Consider the following 18025-nt stretch of genomic DNA (forward strand, 5'->3'; position numbering starts at 1 on the left):
TATTTCAAAACATTTTCTCTACAAGAATTTCCCCAATTAAGTGAATTAATTGACTACTTAGTTCTTAAAATACCTAAGAATATTGCAACTTCAGTTTTAATATTTTTACTGATTCGAATTACTTTTTTATTTAGTTAATCTGAAATAATAGTTCTATTATAAATTTGCATCACATGAAGAATTCTGGCAACATTGACAGTTTTCGTGACAAAAAGTGCTTATTTACCAGAGTCTTTTTGTTCTTTTTAAACATTTAAGTAAGGCTCTTAAAACTGTATATTCTAAATCCACTACTGAAAGAATAAAATCCCACATATTAGAGTATAGTGCTAGAATCCTGAAAATCACTTTACTTGGGGGAGAGTTATGAAATTTTAGGTTAGCCTTAACTCCATCGCCTCTTAGAGTCTCTTTCTACATTGATAAAATTGAGAAATATGCCCTGCATTCCTCTAACAGTGTTGCGATCATAAAAGGAGAAAATATGTATAAAAAACTCAGAAAATGATTTAAAGTCCTATGTAGTAAGGTGGTATTTTAGTGCAGAAGAGAGCTTGCTTCCAACAACTACCTGACTACTACAAATAATATATAATGTAATATCAGAATGTTTTTCAGAAAGGTAACAGTAAATTCAATGATCTTTTGGAAATATGTAACTGTTGGATATTTCTGGGCATTTATACATTTCTCATATTCCAGCAAATACACATTAATTCAGGTTTTATTTGGAATTCCTACAATTGAATCCCCTTGGTTTCCCTTTGCATCTTGGTTCCTAATACTCATCTTTCTTACTAGTTTCTCCAGTAACTTTAACAGATGTGGACAATACTACAGAGTTTCTCAAACTGCAACAAAACTATACCTTGAACAATAGGAGCTGTGTTCTAGCTTCTGTGACCACCAAGAAAATTTACTAGGGTCGTGAACTAATGGAAACAGCACAGGGCAAGGCAGCCCTAGGAATGAATCCCAGCTCTTCACACTTTCTTAGCTGTGTGAACTTAAGCCAATCCTTTCACCTTTCAAGTGTCAAATTTTTTTAATCCATAGAATGGGATAATAACACCTATCTTACATAGTTGGAATGAAGATTAAATTATGATATTGCATATGTAGTGCAGTATTTGACATATAATAGGTGCTTGTGGGGGAGGAAAAATAGTTATCCCACTAACCTTCTGAGTTCTTAGCTGAGACTTCCTATAATAAAAGACAGATTAACAAGAGAAAAATAGAAGTTTATTAACATGTATACCTCATCTATACATGGGAGACACCCAGGGAAAGATGAGTAACTCACAGAGGTGGCTTTAGAGTTTAGGCTTAAGTATCTTTTGATAGGGAATGAGGAAGTGGGATGTTGGCTTCTTAGGGGAGAGTAAGTAGTTTTTCAGGAAGATGAATGGGCCCTTAGAGAACAGATGGGAGGTATGACAATTTGGGCCAAAGTTTGAGTGTAGTGCTTATTTCTAGTCCCTCCTGTGATGGCAGTCAGTCTTCCCTGGTGGATGAAACTCCTGGGGAAGGGATTTATGACAGTTGAGTTCCTTCTGGAAGATCTGTCTTCTAGGCACATGAGAGTTTAGGGAATGCCTTTCCCTGCATTTGCTATTTGTCAGGTGCCTACAGTTCAAAATAATCAGTATACAAAAGTGGCATATTTGGGGTGGCATATTCTGCTACCCTGCATGCTCAATACAAGTTTTGTTTTGTTTTGCCTTCCTCACCTTTAGGGGAACTTGGAGAGCTCCACCGGGCCAGTTCATAGACCAGTGAGGAGGAATGAAGAGATTGTCTTTCCATAGGCACAGCAGCGAAGAATTATTTGCTTTGAATGGAATGTCAGAGCAAATTCAGTTGCCTGCTTTCAGAGGCTTAGTCTCTTATTCACTCATTACCACAGAGATTTCTGCTGTACAGCATGGATTTCCAAGCATCAGACAATTAAATGCTCTCAAAAACTTTTTTATTTTGGTTGCAGAAATACATGCTAATAGCCTGGGGTAGTTTTTCATCTATCTAGATTTGGAGACTAGATCAACCAAATTAGCATTAGCCATGAAAATAAAATCTTCCACAGCCTTCCTTAAGCTGTATTCAAAGCAGAGAAAAATGTTACATGCTTTATTATTTTAGGAAAGCGTTTTAAGATTGTCACAGATTTTTATATGATTCTTTCATGTCATTTGCCTCACATTTGATTCTTACTCTATACTATTTGTAAATATAAATGAGAAATTTATTAGGGAAGTGTTTAAAATACAAAACGTTTAAAAATTTATTGAAGAAGCTCTCATTTTTTAACTTGTAGCTGCTGCATGATTCTAACAGAAATGAAGTAAACACCAGGTAATAATAAATATTCCACAGCACTAGGTGCCAATACCCCCTTCCCCCCCACCCCATATGTTTCCCATTGTGAAGTTGTGTCTTCCCACTTTGAAGTAGCCTAACTAGTATGCTTTTGATTATATCTTTTAAGTTGAATTTATTTATATATTACAAGCCACGAAGCTTGTTTTTATTTTTTAATATTTTCAACTAAAGAGTAAAATTTTACCTTGTTGACCAGATTCAGAAGAAGATGTGGTTGAAACTCCTGCTGTGTCGCATGATGAACACACACACCAAGAGATAAAGGGCCAAAAAACACTGGCAACTCCTGCAGTTCGCCGCCTAGCAATGGAAAACAATGTGAGTTGTCTTAATATTTAAGTGTGAGGTTACCTAGAAAATATACATTTGTATCAGTGAAAAGTTAGCTAACTATTCCATGAAGAGATGGCTCAAGTTGAGGTTAGAGAAAAATGATAACGTATGTTACTGAAAAGTGATTGCTGCAGAAAAGCACCAGTGAGAAACAAATTGCAAACTTACTACTTTTGATTAATTGAGCAGTGTGGTTTTATAATTTTTCCTTAGAGCTAAATAATAGTCAGGGCTACCATCTATTGCACATTTGTAAATACTAGTGTCTTAGATCAGGTCCCCTAGAAGCCAGCTTGAGACAGGGATTTGGATGGATGTGATGGATTGATTGAAGGAAGGAACAACTTTTCTGGGAATGAGGGAAGCAGATAGAGAAAGGGAAAGAAGGGAAATGGGCTGGGCAAGCATGTGGTCTCAAGGATCTGATCCAGTGGGGTTAGGGAAAACCATTGAAATTGTACTGACTTGAGACTTGGAGACCAGCCTTTTGAATTCCCTGTTAACAGTCAGTCATTCGTGCTTACCCAGGGCTAAGTGGCTCCCAGGTACTGGAATCAGTATGTACACATTATCTAATTTAATTTTTACAGTAAAGCTGTAAGTTATGGGGGCTATTTGGGGACTTGGGGAGGTGAAGTAACAGGTCCAGGGTCACACAGCTAACACAGTGGTGGAGCCAGGATTCTGAAGTGAGGCTCTGTGACTCTAAAACCAGTACCCTTAATCATGATATACTGCCTCAACAATGATTGCATCCATTACTTAAGCATTTATGAGTCAGACACTGTGTACACACACATTCTCTCTAATCCTCACAGCCGTCCTGCAGGGTAGGATGAGAAAGGGCAGAGAAGTTGATTAATTGCCTCAAGTCAAGTCAGTAGCTGAACTGGGGATTTGAACACATCTGTTGTTTTTCAAACTTGGGTTCTTTGCACTTCGCCCCATAATGCAGGGTTTTTGTCTGTTTTTGAGAGAGGTAAAGTTACAGTGGGAAAAAACAAAAGCGTACATTTTAGAAATATGTAATGAGTCATCAAAATGTTCATATCCCTTCAGTCACTTATCCTACCATTGGGAGACTATCCCAAGGAAATAATTTAGGATACATTCTTCCAAGTGTTTTCTACAGTCAAAATGAGAAGGCATATACGGGTTCAAAATGAGGGATATGCTTGGGTAAATTATGTTAAAGATTTTATTTATTTATGAGAGAGCAGGGGGAGGAGCAAATGGAGAGGAATAAGCAGACTGCCCTGAGCACGGAGTCCAACGTGGGGGCTTGATCCCAGCACCGAGAGATCAAACCAAGAGTCGGGGCACTCAACCAACTGAGCCAACCCAGGCGCCCCTGGGTAAATTATGTTTTAAACCCTTAATGAAAATTTATGTAGTGATTAAATGTGTTCAAATATGAAGACTATTTAGCATAATAGAAAAGAGAAATAAGGTGGAACACTACATTGGTAAGGGCATCAGATGGAAGATTGATGTTATGTATTACTTTGAAAGTTATAAAGTATTTTACTAATGTTTTTCTTAATTATATAGAAAAACTACCGGGGTACCTGAATGGCTCAGTCGTTAAGCGTCTGCCTTTGGCTTGGGTCATGATCCCAGGATCCTGGGATTGAGCCCTATGTCAGGCTCCCTGCTCCGTGGAGAGGCTGCTTCTCCCTCTGTCACCCACTCCCCTCATGCTGTCTCGCTCTCTCACTGTAGCTCAAATACATAAATAAAATTAAAAAGAAAAAAGCAAAACTACCTGTAGCAATGCATGATTTTGCTTTCCTATACCATTTCTTAAAGATGTATATAATAAGTAGAAGATTTGTATAATTACCAGAAATTACTAGATTACTTATTGTAAATCACCTTTTCTTTTTTTGCAGTTTACATATTTATGAATTGAGTTTGTTTTAAAATTAAAAACCAATGTCATTTACAGTTATTTGAAATTACCTAAAAATTATTTAAATCCTCAGTATTCTTTGTTATAAACTAAATTTGACTTGATAAAGTCCTTTATTCTTCTGAAGTCATCCTTAGAGAAGCACTAATACAAATGATGCAGGACTTAACCCTGAGAAATTAATAAATACACAGTAAGTATGAGGCTATCATTTAAGCTTATGTGTCTTTTTATTTAAAGAGAATTAAATTTAACGAGAATACTTTATCTCTGTAACAAACATGGAAGGGGATTAAATAAAGCCAGATCACAGTGTTTCCAGAGAGAATCCCGAACCTTTTAGGTTCCTGGACCCAGTTCCAGTGTGTGTATTGGGGGTGGGGATGGTTCCCACAACAACAAGCAATTCTCTGGACACCAACTGGGTAGCTACAATTCAGGTCAATTCTGACACAGTCTGTTGATAGTGTCAGAATTGGCAGGTTAATGATTCATTCCTGCAAGACTGCCCACCCTCCCCTACAACACTTCAGACAGTCAGGTGATAACCTATGCCTCTGACTGGCTGGCAACAGACAGGAGTTTCCATTGACCCCCCTCCAACTCAGCATGCCCATCACAAGCCCAGGTTATTACCTGTACTTCTGACCTATTGGCTCTGGATGAGAGGTCCCCACAATCCCCTCTTTGGGTTTGATTAATTTGCTAGAGCAGCTCACAGAATTTAGGAGACCCATTTATTCACTAGATTACCGATTTATTATAAAAGAATACAACTCTAGAACAGCCAGGTGGAGGGACACAGAGCAAGGTATGTGGAAAGAGGCATAGAGGTTCCATGCCCTCTCTGGGTGTGCCACTCTCCCCAAATCTCCATGTGCACACAACCTAGAGGCTCTCTAAACCCAGCTCTTTTGGGTTTTCTTTGAAGGCTTCATTACATAGTCATGACTGATTAAATCATTGTCCATTGACAAATGATTCAACCTCCTACCCCTCCCAATTTGGAGTAGGGGTACTGAAAGTTTCAAACTTCTTATCACAAGATTGGTTCCCCTGGCAACCAGGCTCCATTTTTAGCTCCCTAAGGGCTTTTCAAAAGTTCATTAACATAACAAAAGAGACCTCTTTTCCCAGGTCCTTTCAGGGATTTTAGGAGCTCCGTGCCAGAAATGGGGAGGAAGACTAAAAGTATTCTTATTATAAATCACAATCTCACAATGAGTATCTAGTGGAAAGTGGAATTATGTCATTTATTATTATGTAGAAACAATAAGGGATGCCTGGGTGGCTCAGTGTTTTAAGCATCTGCCTTTGGCTCAGGTCATGATCCCCGGGTCCTGGGATCAAGTCCCTGTTGGGCTCCCTGCTCAGTGGGGAGTCTGCTTCTCCCTCTCCCTCTCCCTCTCCCTCTCCCTTTGCCCCTCCTCCTGTTCGTGCTCATGCTCTCTCTCTCTCTCAAGTAAATAAAATTTTAAAAAGAAAAACAAAAGAAACAATAAAACATATATTTGACACTTGGGCTGAGAAACTCACAGTAAATTTAAATTTACTCAGTAAAATTAATTTCAGTGTTTTGTACTTAAACAACTATGAGGAAAAAAAACTAAGAGAGCTTTTGTATGATGATTATTTTAACTGTTACTAGTTTACTGATTGATGGCCAAGTTGTCTCGAATATGCTATAAAGCCATGTACATGAGTTGTGTCTTTCCATGGTGTCAGCTTTGTTCAATCACAAAGCAAGGTTAACATAATTGTAAAGCAAGTTCAGGATTCCAAACTCAATGACATTTTTTTTTTAAGATTTTATTTATTTGAGAGAGAGAGAATGAGAGATAGAGAGCACGAGAGGGAAGAGGGTCAGAGGGAGAAGCAGACTCCCTGCCGAGCAAGGAGCCCGATGTGGGACTTGATCCCGGGACTCCAGGATCATGACCTGAGCTGAAGGCAGTCGCTTAACCAACTGAGCCACCCAGGCGCCCACAAACTCAATGACATTTTGCTACGCATTTAACTTGGCTTCATACACGTCACACAAAACAAAGTACAAATATAAAGTCACACAACCAATAGGATACAGTAAGGGGTAAGAAGTTAATAAACCAAACACCAGGTCAGTCCCTGAGAGCACGGTTGAGATGAGGACTCCGTCTGGTCTGGGTCAGCACTTGGCACAGGCTGCTTACTATGTTCGGGCAGTGGAGGATCTCTTATGTTCAGAAATCAGTCGGGCGAACCTTTGGTGGCAGTTGCCTTTTTAATGCAGTCAGATGTGGAAGGGTCAGCATCTGCAGAGTCTGCTATAGATGTCTAACCTTTTTAAAGCTTAATTAGTCTTAGGCCTTGGCAGGTCTCTTCTGGTTCTGATGACTACTAGTTCCTGGTTCTTCCAGGTTTGCATGACCTTCCAGATTGTCTCCTTAGTACTGCGCTAGTTTTGGTGATTTCTGGTCTTAGCTGCGATGCCTTTGGCTGCTTATGCCACTGCTTGACATGAGCGAATCCATCTAGCTCTCTACAAAAGGTCAGAAACATTGGTCTACATTTGCTTATAGTGTTTAATTTTCCGTTCTTATATAGTCTCCAAAAGTAAAAAAAAAAAATCTAATAAGAACTATGCAAGAGGGCGCCTGGGTGGCTCAGTTGGTTAAGCGACTGCCTTCTGCTCAGGTCATGATCCTGGAGTCCCAGGATCGAGTCCCACATCGGGCTCCCTGCTCAGAAGGGAGTCTGCTTCTCCCTCTGACCCTCTTCCCTCTCGTGCTCTCTATCTCTCATTCTCTCTCTCAAATAAATAAATAAAATCTTTAAAAAAATAAAAATCTTTAAAAAAAAAACTATGCAAGAAGTTTAAAAATAGTTGACTGTTTATAAAATGTAAGTTTTCATAGGTATGGATTATATACAATGTAGATACTGCATTGTTACCACATGGGCAAATGAACAGTATATACAAAAGTAACAAATGAATAAAAAAAGTAACAAATGATTACATACGGAGGGTAGCTGTAGTTTATAGCATTCTATTAAGATAATAAAAATGTTATTTCCTTATACAAATTTATATTGGGCAGAGATTATTTTTACCTTCAATTGATTAAATTCCATTTAGAGGGGCGCCTGGGTAGCTCAGTCGTTAAGCGTCTGCCTTTGGCTCAGGTCATGATCCCAGGGTCCTGGGATCGAGCCCTGCATCGGGCTCCCTGGTCCGCGGGAAGCCTGCTTCTCCCTCTCCCACTCCCCCTGCTTGTGTTCCCTCTCTCGCTGTCTTTTTCTGTCAAATAAATAAATTAAATAAATAAATAAATAAATAAATAAATACCATTTAGAGATTTTAATGATGGATATATTTATTTCTAGATAGTTTTTGATGTAGGAAAATGTTGGGGTTCAGAGCAAACAATCAAGAAAGAATTCTTGAGATGTCTTTGGTGCAAAAAGGTGGTTTTATTAAAGCTTGGGGACAGGACCCGTGGGCAGGAAGAGCTGCACTGGGGTCATGAGAAGTGGCTCGTCATGTACTTTCAAGTTGGGATGGGGTTTGGGATAGCATAAGTCTAAGGAATTTTGGAAGCTAGGTTTCCAGGACCTTCAAGGGGCTAGCTATTGTTGGAAAAAGGTTATTCATTACTGTCTAATAAAACCCTAGTCATGAGACCCTTCAGATGTGTATCAGTAGACCATGTGCTTGGGGGATGATTGCCAACATGTATCTGAGGGGTAGAGATAAAGGAAGTTTTCAAAGGAATTTTTATATGTTAAAGACAGTTTACAGGATCCTGGGGTCCAGATAATGTTAAGCTAAGATTGCTTTTTGCCCTTAGCAAAGTATTAACATCGAGGCAGCTAAGTTACTAGAGGAATGTCACTCTGCCTGTCTCAAGGACTTGTCAGTGGGCTGAAGGTAGTAAGGAAATTTAATCATTTTTCTTTCATTTTCTTCTTTCTTTTGCCTTTGTTTCCCACATCGGTTTTATTTTTTTATTTTTAACATTAAAATGTCTTTTTTTTTTTTTTTTAGATTAAGCTGAGTGAAGTTGTTGGCTCAGGAAAAGATGGCAGAATACTTAAAGAAGATATTCTCAACTATTTGGAAAAGCAGACTGGAGCTATATTACCTCCTTCGCCAAAAGCTGAAATAGTGCCACCTCCACCAAAACCAAAAGACAGAACTATTCCTATACCAATATCAAAACCTCCAGTATTCACAGGCAAAGATAAAACAGAACCCATAAAAGGTAATAACAGTAATGTAAGGCACTACTACAAGTTATTTGAGGAAATTTTCCTCAAAGATCCAGGTATATAATATGGTGTTTTCAATTCTTACTGAGGGGAAAGTTCAAATTCATCATACTTTTTTAAATGGTGAAATAATATAGTTTTTCCAGGAAATGTTTCAATTTCTACTGTTAATTTCTATTTGTTTGGTTTTTTTAAAGATTTTATTATTTATTTGACAGAGACACAGCGAGAGAGGGAACACAAGCAGGGGAAGTGGGAGAGGGAGAAGCAGGCTTCCCGCAGAGCAGGGAGCCCGATGCAGAACTCGATCCCAGGACCCCGGGATCATGACCTGAGCTGAAGTCAGGTGCCTAATGACTGAGCCACCCAGGCGCCCCTCTACTGTTAATTTCTGAAGAGCAATATGTTAGCAGGTTTCTTGGAATATAAACTTATATACTGATAATTGTTCTTTTTAAAGACTCAGGATGTTACAAACATAATTTTTAGTTAGCTTCAAAATAACCAGCTCTGATTTGTTATTTATAAACTCTTAGGGGGATTAACATCCAGAAGTATGGCTTTGCAAGAAAGCCAGTAAGTAAATACATGGCTTGCATCCTTTTATACATATTTTTTTGATATACTACAGCATTAAAGGCAGTTACCTCTTAATATCATTACACTTGACACTGGGTACAATGCTGAAGTCAGTGCTCCAGCATTGGAATTAGTGTCTTTCAACTGCATAATGAAGATGGTAGGCTTGAGGGGGAGAGTTTAGTTGAAAAAGTAAATGACATTAGAAAACCCTCAATTTTGGGGCACCTGGGTGGCTCTGTCATTGAGCATCTGCCTTCGGCTCAGGTCATGATCCCGGGGTCCTGGGATCGAGCCCCGCATTGGGCTTCCTGCTTAGCGGGAAGCCTGCTTCTCCCTCCCACTCCCCCTGCTTGTGTTCCCTCTTTCACTGTCTCTCTGTCAAATAAATAAATAAAATCTTAAAAAAAAAAAAAGAAAACCCTCAATTTTAGTAAAAAGGTTTAAAGGATTTAAGAATTTTAAAAATATAGGGGCCCTGGGTGGCTCAGTGTCTTAAGTGTCCCACTCTTATTTTCAGCTCAGGTCAGGGTCTCCGGGTCATGAGACCAAGCCACCTTGGGCTCAGTGGGGAATCTGCTTGAGATTCTCTCCCTCTGCCCCTCTGCCCACTGGGGCTTGCATGCTCTCTTGCTCTCTCTCCCTCCCTCTCTCTCTCTCTCAAATAAATAAATAAACCTTAAAAAGAAAGAATTAAAAAATACATGTAAATTTGGGATGCCTGGGTGGCACAGTTGGTTAAGCATCCAACTCTTGGTTTCAGCTCAGGTCATGGCCTCAGGGTTATGAGATCGAGCCTGCCTTGGGCTCTATGCACAGCGCTGAGTCTGCTCAGCGTTTCTCTCTCCCTCACCATCCCGCATGCGCACACCTGCACATGCACTCTCTCTCAAATAAATAAATATATATGATTCATATATATTTAATGTTTTCCAGGCTTTCACAAGGCAATGGTCAAGACCATGTCTGCAGCCCTGAAGATACCTCACTTTGGATATTGTGATGAAGTTGACCTTACTGAACTGGTTAAGTTAAGAGAAGAATTAAAACCCATTGCTTTTGCTCGTGGAATTAAACTCACCTTTATGCCCTTCTTCTTAAAGGTGAGATTTCATTCATTTCAAACAGGGCTTGAATAGGACATTAAAATTTTGTTTTGCAAATATGCAATATGTTAACTATACAAATATTACTTCTCACCATGTCATATAGTTAGAAAAATGTACAAGTGCACTATTTCTTTGTTTCTTAGGAATTTATAAAATTAAAATTTGTGTCATATTTTTATCAGCTCATCTCTTTGAGCTAGGTAATGGATTGTCTTGCCAGTTAAGTAAAGCCTTTAATTCTGAAATGATCACTCCAGCAAAATCCAGATTTGAACTATAACAAGACTTGGTATTGATCTTGCATATCACTTGACATGTATTCATTTTCATTTATTCAACAAACTTACACTGAGGGTCCTGGGAATTGTTTCTAGGCCTTCCGACCAGTATAAAACCATACTGTCAATTGACCATAAGCAGCTCAGTGTCTAGCTCATATTAACAACCATTTATGAAGCAGGTATGTAGCAGACCATGTACTGAGCATGCTGTATACATCATCTCTTAATTCTCAGAATAACCCTGACATGCAGATACTGCTATTTCCACTTTCCGCTTAAGGAAATTAGGGCTTAGAGAAGTTGAGAAACTTGTCAAGGATATATAGCTAAGTGGAGAAGCTAACTTTCTGGTTCTGGTCTGTTTTACTCAAAAATGCATACTGGTGTCTCTGACTCCAGTGTGCCTTCCCTCCAGCCCTTTCTGCATACTGCACCAAGACGAATCTTCTATAAATGAAAGTACTATATTGTGCCCTGATTCTTTCCAGTGGTCTCCTTCATTGTCTTCAGGTCAGTTGCTAACTCCCTGAATTTGGCATATAAATAGGATCACAAGCCTCTGCTTCCCACCTCTCCAGCTTCATGTCTCAGGCACTCACTCCTTCTGTTCTGGTCGGATTAAGCCTCCATAGTTGTTAGAGTATGTGACTTCACATGAAACGCCCCCTCCTCCTTTGATCAAATACCTGCACATCCTAAGTGCCAAATTCTGTTCAGGAATAGCCTCCTCCAGAAGCTTTCTTTGGCTGTCACAGTTTGAGTTAAATATTCCTGTTTCCTGTTGCACTTTATCTCGGTGCAGTGCGCAAATGTTTGCTCCATTTTCTCTTCCCTGCGTGCTGAGCCTCATGGGGCACACACTGTTCTTTATCTCCAGCATTTCAGCAGCTACCTGAACAGCTAAGTGATTGGTCTGTGAACATGAGATATAATAGATGTCTATAAATGAGACATCTGGGCTGTATTTTAGCCATAGAGTCATTTTTAAAAACACAGTCATTGAAGCAGGTGGATGAAATCACCCTAAATTGTGTGCAAATGAGAAGAAAAGAAGGCTAGAGATTTTACATCAGTGTTTAAGGGGTAGATAGAAGTGGATTTGGCAAAGAGTGGAAGAGAGTGAATGGGATCAGTGGTAAGATGACAGAAAAACCAGGAAAGTATCTCCTAGAAGCCAAAGTGTATCTCTTGCTGTATAACAGGCCACTCCCAAATTTAGTGGTTTGATATAACAGCCATTTATTATTTCTCATGAGTCCATAGGCAGGCAGGGCCAGTTTGCTAATCTTGACAGAGCTTACTTCTGTGTCTGCAGACAGCTAGTAGGTTGGTGGGGGTGGGCTAGTGTAAGATGGCTTTGGCAGGGATGACTCGTTTCTCTGCCTTATGTCTTTCTCAGCTCCCCAGCCTGCTAGCCTGCATGTGGTCTCATAGTACTAGCAGGGATGAAGAGAGGAAGCAGAAATGCTCCAGCACTTTTTCCAAGCTCTGCTGCATCACATTTGTTCTTGTCTCATTGACCAAAGCAAGTCACATGACTGAGCTAAGAGTCAGCTTGTGCTGAGCACCACCAAAGGGCATGGATACGAGAGAGGCATGAACCACTGGGGCCATTCATTCATCCTCTCACACCAAGAGGGAAGAAAAAAGTTGTGATGGGGGCTCAGTTAGTAGAGCATGTGACTCTTGATCCCGGGAGAGTGAGTTTGAGCCCCATGTTGAGTGTGGAGATTACTTAAAAATGAATTACAAAAGTTAGGATGGGAACAGGCTATTGGATTAATAATTAAGAGGTCATGAATGGCCTGAGCCAGAACTGATAGAATAAAGTATTGTTGAGGTAGAAGCTTGATTCCAGTTATTTGTTGGATGAATAGAAATCGAGGAAGAAGAGACACTAGATGTAGGGGCACCTGAGTGGCTCAGTTGTTGGGCATCTGCCTTCAGCTCGGGTCGTGATCCAGGGTCCTGGGATCGAGCCCCGCATCGGGCTCCCTGCTCGGCGGGGAGCCTGCTTCTCCCTCTCCCACTCCCCCTGCTTGTGTTCCTGCTCTCGCTGTGTCTCTCTCCGTCAATAAATAAATAAAATCTTTAAAAAAAATAGAAGTATCTGGTAAAAGGCAGATGGAGCATAGGCACAGAGGGCAGGTATGGTGGTTGTTCAGGGTAGATTAAGGAAAGGTTCCATCTGCCCGCCCCCCTCCTGGAAAAACCAGAACAGATCTGTAGGCTGAGGGAAAGAGCTGGAAAATGGAGAGTTAAAAATATGTGAGTGACAAGTGACAAAAACATGTGACACTGGTGACGGTTTAGAAGCGAAGAGAGACCAGCTTTTTAATATACTGAATTTGTTTTATTATCATTTGTCTTCATCGTTCCAGTCTGAATGAAATACCTGATCTTTATTTTGAAAATAAAATTGAGTGTGCTTTGTTTTAAAATGATCTTTTCTTCTGCCTTTATGTAACTTTCAGAACATTCGGAAAATACTATGTATTGTATAGGGAAAAAAATTACCTCTTATCTAGGGACACACACCTTGTTTTTTCTTTTACAAAATTTGGATTGCACTCAAAATACTGTTTTTATGTGTAACCTTAATTATGGGTTTTTATATAAAGAAGATTTAAGTTATAGTTGTCAAATCAAATGCTTAGTAAAACTTGCCTTAACTCTCTAGGTCAAGGAAATGATTTTTTTTCCGACCACTGACCCACAGACAAAAATAACACTTAACACAGTGCATATAAAGAACTCTTAATTGGACCAGATGAAGGCCAGGGTGGGGAGTGGATTTTAAGGACAATCTTAAGCATTTTTATTTACCTGTTTTTTAAATGTAATACAAGGCATGGCAACCAAATGCAATGTGTGAACTTTGATTAGATCCTGGATGGGCAGAAAAACAGGTATAAAGAACATTTGAGGGACAGTTAAGAAAATCTGAATATGGACAGAAGAGGAATGGTACTGAGTAAGAAGAAAAAAAAGGAAAAAAGACGAAGGGAGAAGAAAGCAGAGGAGAGAATCATAAATGCTATCAATTCAGGGAGGTGGCCTATAAGTAAATATTCACACCAGCTGTACCCTTCACTTGGCCAAGGACACCAAATGGAACACTAGCCTCTAATGGTCAGTGCCCTTGGAAACCCTTAGTGCTTGTTCTTTCGACACAGGGAAACAGCTTACTGCCTTTCTGTTTTAATTCAGGGTGTTTTTGAACTTCAAATTTGCTTCTCATGTAAGATTCTACATGTAAAATTCTTACGTAGAATTTAGACATTTTGTTTGGTACTTTGGTCAGTCTCTACACTTATTTTGAAAATCTCCTTGATGTTGACAAGCTGCCTGATGACTTTATCTTTTATTCTTAAGTGATTAGAGTGACCTAGTTGCACACTGCTTGAAGGTAACATTGGGAGTAATATGCCTCGGTACATGAATACTAAAAGTTAAGCTCAGTGTAAATAAGGGTTCTCTCCCTCCCTCACACCCTTTATTGCTTCCAATTCCCTTTCTGAGTTAAGAGTGCTAATGTTGCATTCTCTTTCTGTTAAGCAGGCTGCTTCCTTGGGACTACTACAGTTTCCTATCCTTAATGCTTCTGTGGATGAAAACTGCCAGAACATAACTTATAAGGTTGGCTATATGTTGTGGAAAAGTTCTTGTTATAAATAGAAAATGGTGCAGTTGTGCTTATAGGTTGGAAAAGCTTCTTTTGTACCTCGAATAGTGATTTTTTTTTTAGACTAGAATTAAAGGTATGGGATGAAATATTAAACTGAATTATAATTTGTTATTGTTGGTTTTACTGGTTACTAATGATATTGTTCAGATACATGGAGTTCCATTTTTTAAGCCCCTTTGGTTTATTGCTTAAAATAATGGAAATAAATGGCTGTCAGGCAGTGGATTATGTTAACCCTTCTACATACCCTCCCCTCAAAGAGATGACCTCTCTCAGAATGGAGTTCCTGCAGTTTTTAAAAGAAGAATAATTTGAACGGAAATAGGAAAAGTAATGAAAGTATGAATTCATTTGAATGAACTCTTCTGTTTGGAGTGAAGATTTATTATTTATTATCTCAGTGAAGACTGAGAACTGTTTTGGGGATGCTAATACTTATTTATATTTCTACCTAATCGTGAACTTAGATATTTTAAGGGGTCAGATCTTAAATCTTCCCACATGAGGGGCACCTGGGTGGCTCAGTCAGTTAAGTATCCAACTCCTGATCTCAGCTCAGGTCTTAAACTCAGGGTTGTGAGTTCAAGCCCCGCATTAGGCTCCACGGGGTGTGTGAAGACTACTTAAAAATAATAATAATAGGGGCGCCTAGGTGGCTCAGTCGTTAAGGGTCTGCCTTCAGCTCAGGTCATGATCCCAAGGTCCTGGGATTGAGCCCCACATTGGGCTCCCTGCTCAGCGGGAAGCCTGCTTCTCCCTCTCCCACTCCCCTTGCTTGTGTTCCCTCTCTTGCTATGTCTCTCTGTATCAAATAAATAAGTAAAATCTTAAAAAATAATAATAATAAATTAGTAAATAAAATAAATAAAATCTTCCCATATGATTAATTCAATTTCCTGATTAAGTATATAGTTGTTGCAAAAAATTCAGACGAGAAAGTAACTATCTTTACCTTCAATCTCATGACCCTAAGAAAACTCACTGTTAATATTGAGATGTGCATGCTTCCAGGATTTTATTTTCATATACTTTAAAAAAAATAATGTGTTTTTATACATATTGTTTTATTTAACTTAAATTTTGTGTTTTTTTTAAGATTTTATTTATGTATTTGACAGAGAGAGCGAGAGAGCACAAGCAGAGGGCGAGGGAGAAGCAGGCTCCTCGCTGAGCAGGAAGCCCGATGCAGGGCTCGACCCCAGAACCCTGGGATCATGACCTGAGCTGAAGGCAGATGCGTAACCATCTGAGCCACCCAGGCGCCCCATTAACTTAAATGTTTTTAAACTTACTTCTTTTTCACTTTATTGATATCATAACATGTCAATAAATATCATTTTGTTATTTATTTAGCCTATTATTGATAAACACTTTGCAGTTTCTCGTACTCACAGTGTGAACTCAATATCCCTGTATATCTCTACATACTCTGTATTTATCTCCTTAACATAAAGTTTTATAAATGTTGGTACATATTGTTAAATATTCCCCAGAAAGTCTTATTATATCCACCAGCTTATATAGCTACTAATAATGAATGGAAATAGCCTGTTGCCCAATATTCTTACTGACAAAAAATTATTTTTTCCAAAAAATCTTTTTAAAATTCTTTAAAAATTCTTTAAATTGTCATCAATCTTATAGAAATAGGTTTTGGTTGTTTTTATGACAGTGAAGGTTGGTCCTTTCTTTTCTGTTAACTTATGAAAAGGCCTACTATACAATTTTTTTCTTTTTAGGCTTCTCACAACATTGGGATAGCAATGGATACTGAGCAGGGTTTGATTGTCCCTAATGTGAAAAACGTCCAGATCTGCTCCATATTTGAGATCGCCACTGAGTTGAACCGCCTTCAGAAATTGGGCTCTGCAGGTCAGCTCAGTACCACTGATCTTACAGGAGGAACATTTACTCTTTCCAACATTGGATCAGTGAGTAATAGAGATGTTCAAATTCACAAATCATATCTTAAGATTTCTGATCATATGCTCAATTAAAAATATATTTCATTTGCCATTTGTTCCTCAAAAGCTTAATTTTTCTACTCTTCCTTTTTTTTTTTTTTAGATTGGTGGTACCTATGCCAAACCAGTGATACTGCCACCTGAAGTAGCAATTGGGGCTCTTGGATCAATTAAGGTGTGTTTATTAAATAAATGGCAAAAGAGTTTTAGCAAATCGGGAGGGTAAACACAAGAGTGAACATTTCTGAGGTTTTGCCCTCACTTTAGGTTGCAGGATAACATTTGTCTCTGTAAGCCAATTATTTCTTCCTAAGAGGCAGGACTGCAATTCCAGTGGATTGTTCTGTATGGAACCCCAGTGGTTCATGCCAGGCACAGGTGCAAGTCTTTATGGATAATCACAAATATAGCCAATATCTTCTATCAAAATATCTTTATTTAGCCAGTCCAAATTATTTATAACAAAGTGAGACACCATTTAGACCATTTTTCTCAAACTTCACTCTGTTCAAGACTCATTGAGAGTACTAGTTAAAAAATCTTGGGCGCCTGGGTGGCTCAGTCGTTAAGTGTCTGCCTTTGGCTCAGGTCATGGTCCCAGGGTCCTGGGATCGAGCCCCACATTGGGCTCCCTGCTCAGCGGGAAGCCTGCTTCTCCCTCTCCCACTCCCCCTGCTTGTGTTCCCTCTCTTGCTATGTCTCTTGTCTGTCAAATAAATAAATAAAATCTTTAAAAAAAATGTAGTGTTCTTAGCCTGGGTGGCTCAATCAATTAAGTGTTCGACTCAGGTCATTATCTCAGGGTTGTGAGATTGAACCCCGTGTTGGGCTTAATGCTGGGTGTGCATCCCCCTTAAGATTCTCTCTCTCCCTCTTCCTCTGTCCCCCTCTGCCCCTCCCTCTCTAAAAAAAAAAAAAAAAGGCACTATTCTTGGCCTTGGGGACAGAGCCCCCAGAACTTACATTTTAAACAAGAACCCAGGTGATTCCAACGTGAGTGATCTCTTGGCCATGTTTTAGGAGACACTGACTTAGAATAAGGGTCGCAGTGATTCTTAACCTTGGCTACACATTAGAATCATCTGGGGAGCTTGAAAAAAAGTGCCTAAGCTCACCCTATTATCAACTGAATCAGAACTGAGGGGGTGGTGGATAGGGCTTGGGCATCTTTATTAACTCAGTGTTGAGAACCATCAGAATCAAAGAATTAAGCTCTTGGATTCCATTTTAGTACCACCATTACTAAATGTCATCACCATATTGACTTATTTTGGTCTTCATGTTTTCAGAAGAATCTTTCTTCTTTATATATGATGCTTGCACACTGAACATGTCTGGGACTTGTCTTTCATGAGTTATTACTTTTGTATTGGCCTCCAAAACTTCCACAGATGCTTTCATTCAGCCTTTGATTTGCTTTCTTGCAGATAGTACTTTAACTGCTATGTTACTCCCTCTTCCTAGCAGGTACTTTCCCTCCTGGCACATAGAGGAGATAGGGAGAAAAACCCCAAAACACATAGTGGACT

The 18025-nt window shown here is 39.2% G+C and overlaps 1 protein-coding gene and 1 long non-coding RNA gene across 7 annotated transcripts in view; one reads left to right on the forward strand and one right to left on the reverse strand.

Moving 5' to 3' along the window:
* The window catches only part of DBT (dihydrolipoamide branched chain transacylase E2), a 54555-nt gene that overhangs the window by 28990 nt on the left and 7540 nt on the right, over positions 1–18025 (forward strand). For 5 of the 6 annotated variants that reach the window (XM_025872284.2, XM_025872282.2, XM_073896246.1 and 2 more), the window contains 6 exons: positions 2579–2700; positions 8652–8868; positions 10391–10557; positions 14403–14483; positions 16272–16463; positions 16600–16671. In XM_025872284.2, coding sequence (XP_025728069.1) covers positions 2579–2700; positions 8652–8868; positions 10391–10557; positions 14403–14483; positions 16272–16463; positions 16600–16671 — 851 coding nt within the window. The remainder of the gene's footprint in view (positions 1–2578; positions 2701–8651; positions 8869–10390; positions 10558–14402; positions 14484–16271; positions 16464–16599; positions 16672–18025) is intronic. The other variant, XM_025872283.2, reaches the window with a different exon arrangement.
* Positions 6779–12075, reverse strand: LOC141373408 (uncharacterized). Its single transcript, XR_012379347.1, has 3 exons — positions 11531–12075; positions 7718–7904; positions 6779–7145 (listed from the first exon to the last, which is right to left on the reverse strand). It is a non-coding gene; the product is annotated as an uncharacterized lncRNA (long non-coding RNA).

This window comes from Callorhinus ursinus, unplaced genomic scaffold, assembly GCF_003265705.2.
Source record: "Callorhinus ursinus isolate GAN/ISIS: 27379988/994484 unplaced genomic scaffold, GSC_fseal_2.0 scaffold9, whole genome shotgun sequence".
Classification (NCBI taxonomy): domain Eukaryota; kingdom Metazoa; phylum Chordata; class Mammalia; order Carnivora; family Otariidae; genus Callorhinus; species Callorhinus ursinus.